Here is a 1,544-nt window from a genome sequence, read left to right on the forward strand (position 1 = left end):
ATGGCAGCAATGGGGTTGCGATGCCGTCGCCGTGCGTTGTCGACACCGGCGGCAGTGCCCGTGAAATAGAGGTGACTTCAGAGAGACTGCCGTCGCCACATGTGGCATGTAACTTGGGAGAGATTCGATCTTTCGGCAGAGTCCACGTCGTCCTCCGCGATTGGGATAGGCGTGAAAAGACTCTAGGTGTGTGTGAACACAATAGGCATTCCGCAATTTGCCAAGTCTTTCAACGAGCACAATATACTCTGCCCCTTCGCGCCCTGGATCCTTCAACGCAGCTATTAATAGCGCGTCCCCTGCCAATTATGGTGCATCTCAAAGAATGCCCTCTCAAGTACCAACTTTTCAAGACTTGCTAATGAGTTCTCCTCCGGCACCTGCTGTGGTCGACTTTGCTCCCTCTGGGCTGTGTGCTCGAACAAGTTCCGTTGGAATGAAGGGCTCTACGACACAATTTTCAAGACTTGTGTTGCTCTCACTAATGTCAACATTGAAACAAGCCCTTTACGCAGGCAAGACAACGATTACCACCTACTAAGACTCCACAAGATGGCCGGTATTGCTGACGAAATGGCTCGAAAGCGCAAATTGACACAGGCCACGTACAGAGCCAACAGAAGACGACGCCTGCAGTCTGGACGCCATGATTATCCAGGTGTCGAATAAAGGGAATTGAATACAACTTGTGCATTGAACCTATCTTTCAGTTGTGATAGAATACTCTGTACTATATTCGCAAACTCCTTGTATCACTTAGTCATACTCGTTCAAGTCCTCTGACAACAGATTCATCTTGTCTTCCTCGCAGATTTCAGGCTGAATTGGTAGACACTCGGTCTTTCTATGCTGAGTGACAACCTAATTGTTACTGAGTAACTTGCACTGTGATCTACTTTTCAGCACACCCAAGAAAAGAAACAACTTTGCGACGAACGATAACTTTTCAGCACACCCAAGAAAAGAAACAACTTTGCGACGAACGATGACCCCCATCGTGCAACATCCAATCCGTCACCCAAAAGCAACCCGATGCCCCTCAACACCCACAATCCTTAAAATTTTCAAAAAAGAAGCTCTAAAAACAAAATAGGGTAAGCCTACAAAAACCTAAGAAAACCTACGAAAACCTACGAAAACCATATAGATGTAAAAAGCCACCAAATGCCACTCATCCACAGCAACTGAACGATTTCATTAAAATACATCCAACTTTTTTTATCACCCACAACTAAGAATAAAATCATTCTCATTTTTATTCGAACGAGGAATCATGGTGTATACATTTGTCTCAATATGAGACATGTCAGCATGAATCGGCTTCATAAAGTAAGCACTTCCCATCATTCGTTCTTGCCAAAAAATCATGTCTTCATTAAAGCACAGCGTAGCAAGATGATAGCAGCAATAAACAGACAATTCTATCGAGCCGATAAATCGCTATAGCATATCAAGTCCAACATGAAATGTCGCATATTCTGATAATGTGTACTCGCTCCTTCATCGAATTAATTTAAATTTCATGAATTTCTTTTTCAAACTGA

General features: G+C 43.7%; 2 protein-coding genes across 2 annotated transcripts; both read left to right on the forward strand.

The window, feature by feature from the left end:
• Positions 1-226: 226 nt before the first annotated feature.
• H310_15042 (hypothetical protein) lies at positions 227-541 on the forward strand (the record flags this gene model as incomplete). The annotated part of the gene is made up of 1 exon (XM_008883020.1): positions 227-541. A coding segment is annotated over one exon (315 nt), but the record flags the coding sequence as incomplete, so codon positions are not given.
• Positions 542-552: 11 nt separating this feature from the next.
• On the forward strand, positions 553-716 carry H310_15043 (hypothetical protein; the record flags this gene model as incomplete). Its single annotated transcript, XM_008883021.1, has 2 exons — positions 553-605; positions 659-716. The coding sequence occupies 2 exons, from the start codon at positions 553-555 to the stop codon at positions 714-716; spliced, it is 111 nt and encodes a 36-aa protein (XP_008881243.1).
• Between the last annotated feature and the right edge of the window lie 828 nt (positions 717-1,544).

The sequence above is a fragment of the Aphanomyces invadans genome, assembly GCF_000520115.1.
Source record: "Aphanomyces invadans strain NJM9701 unplaced genomic scaffold supercont1.143, whole genome shotgun sequence".
NCBI classification, from domain to species: Eukaryota; Oomycota; class Saprolegniomycetes; order Saprolegniales; family Verrucalvaceae; genus Aphanomyces; species Aphanomyces invadans.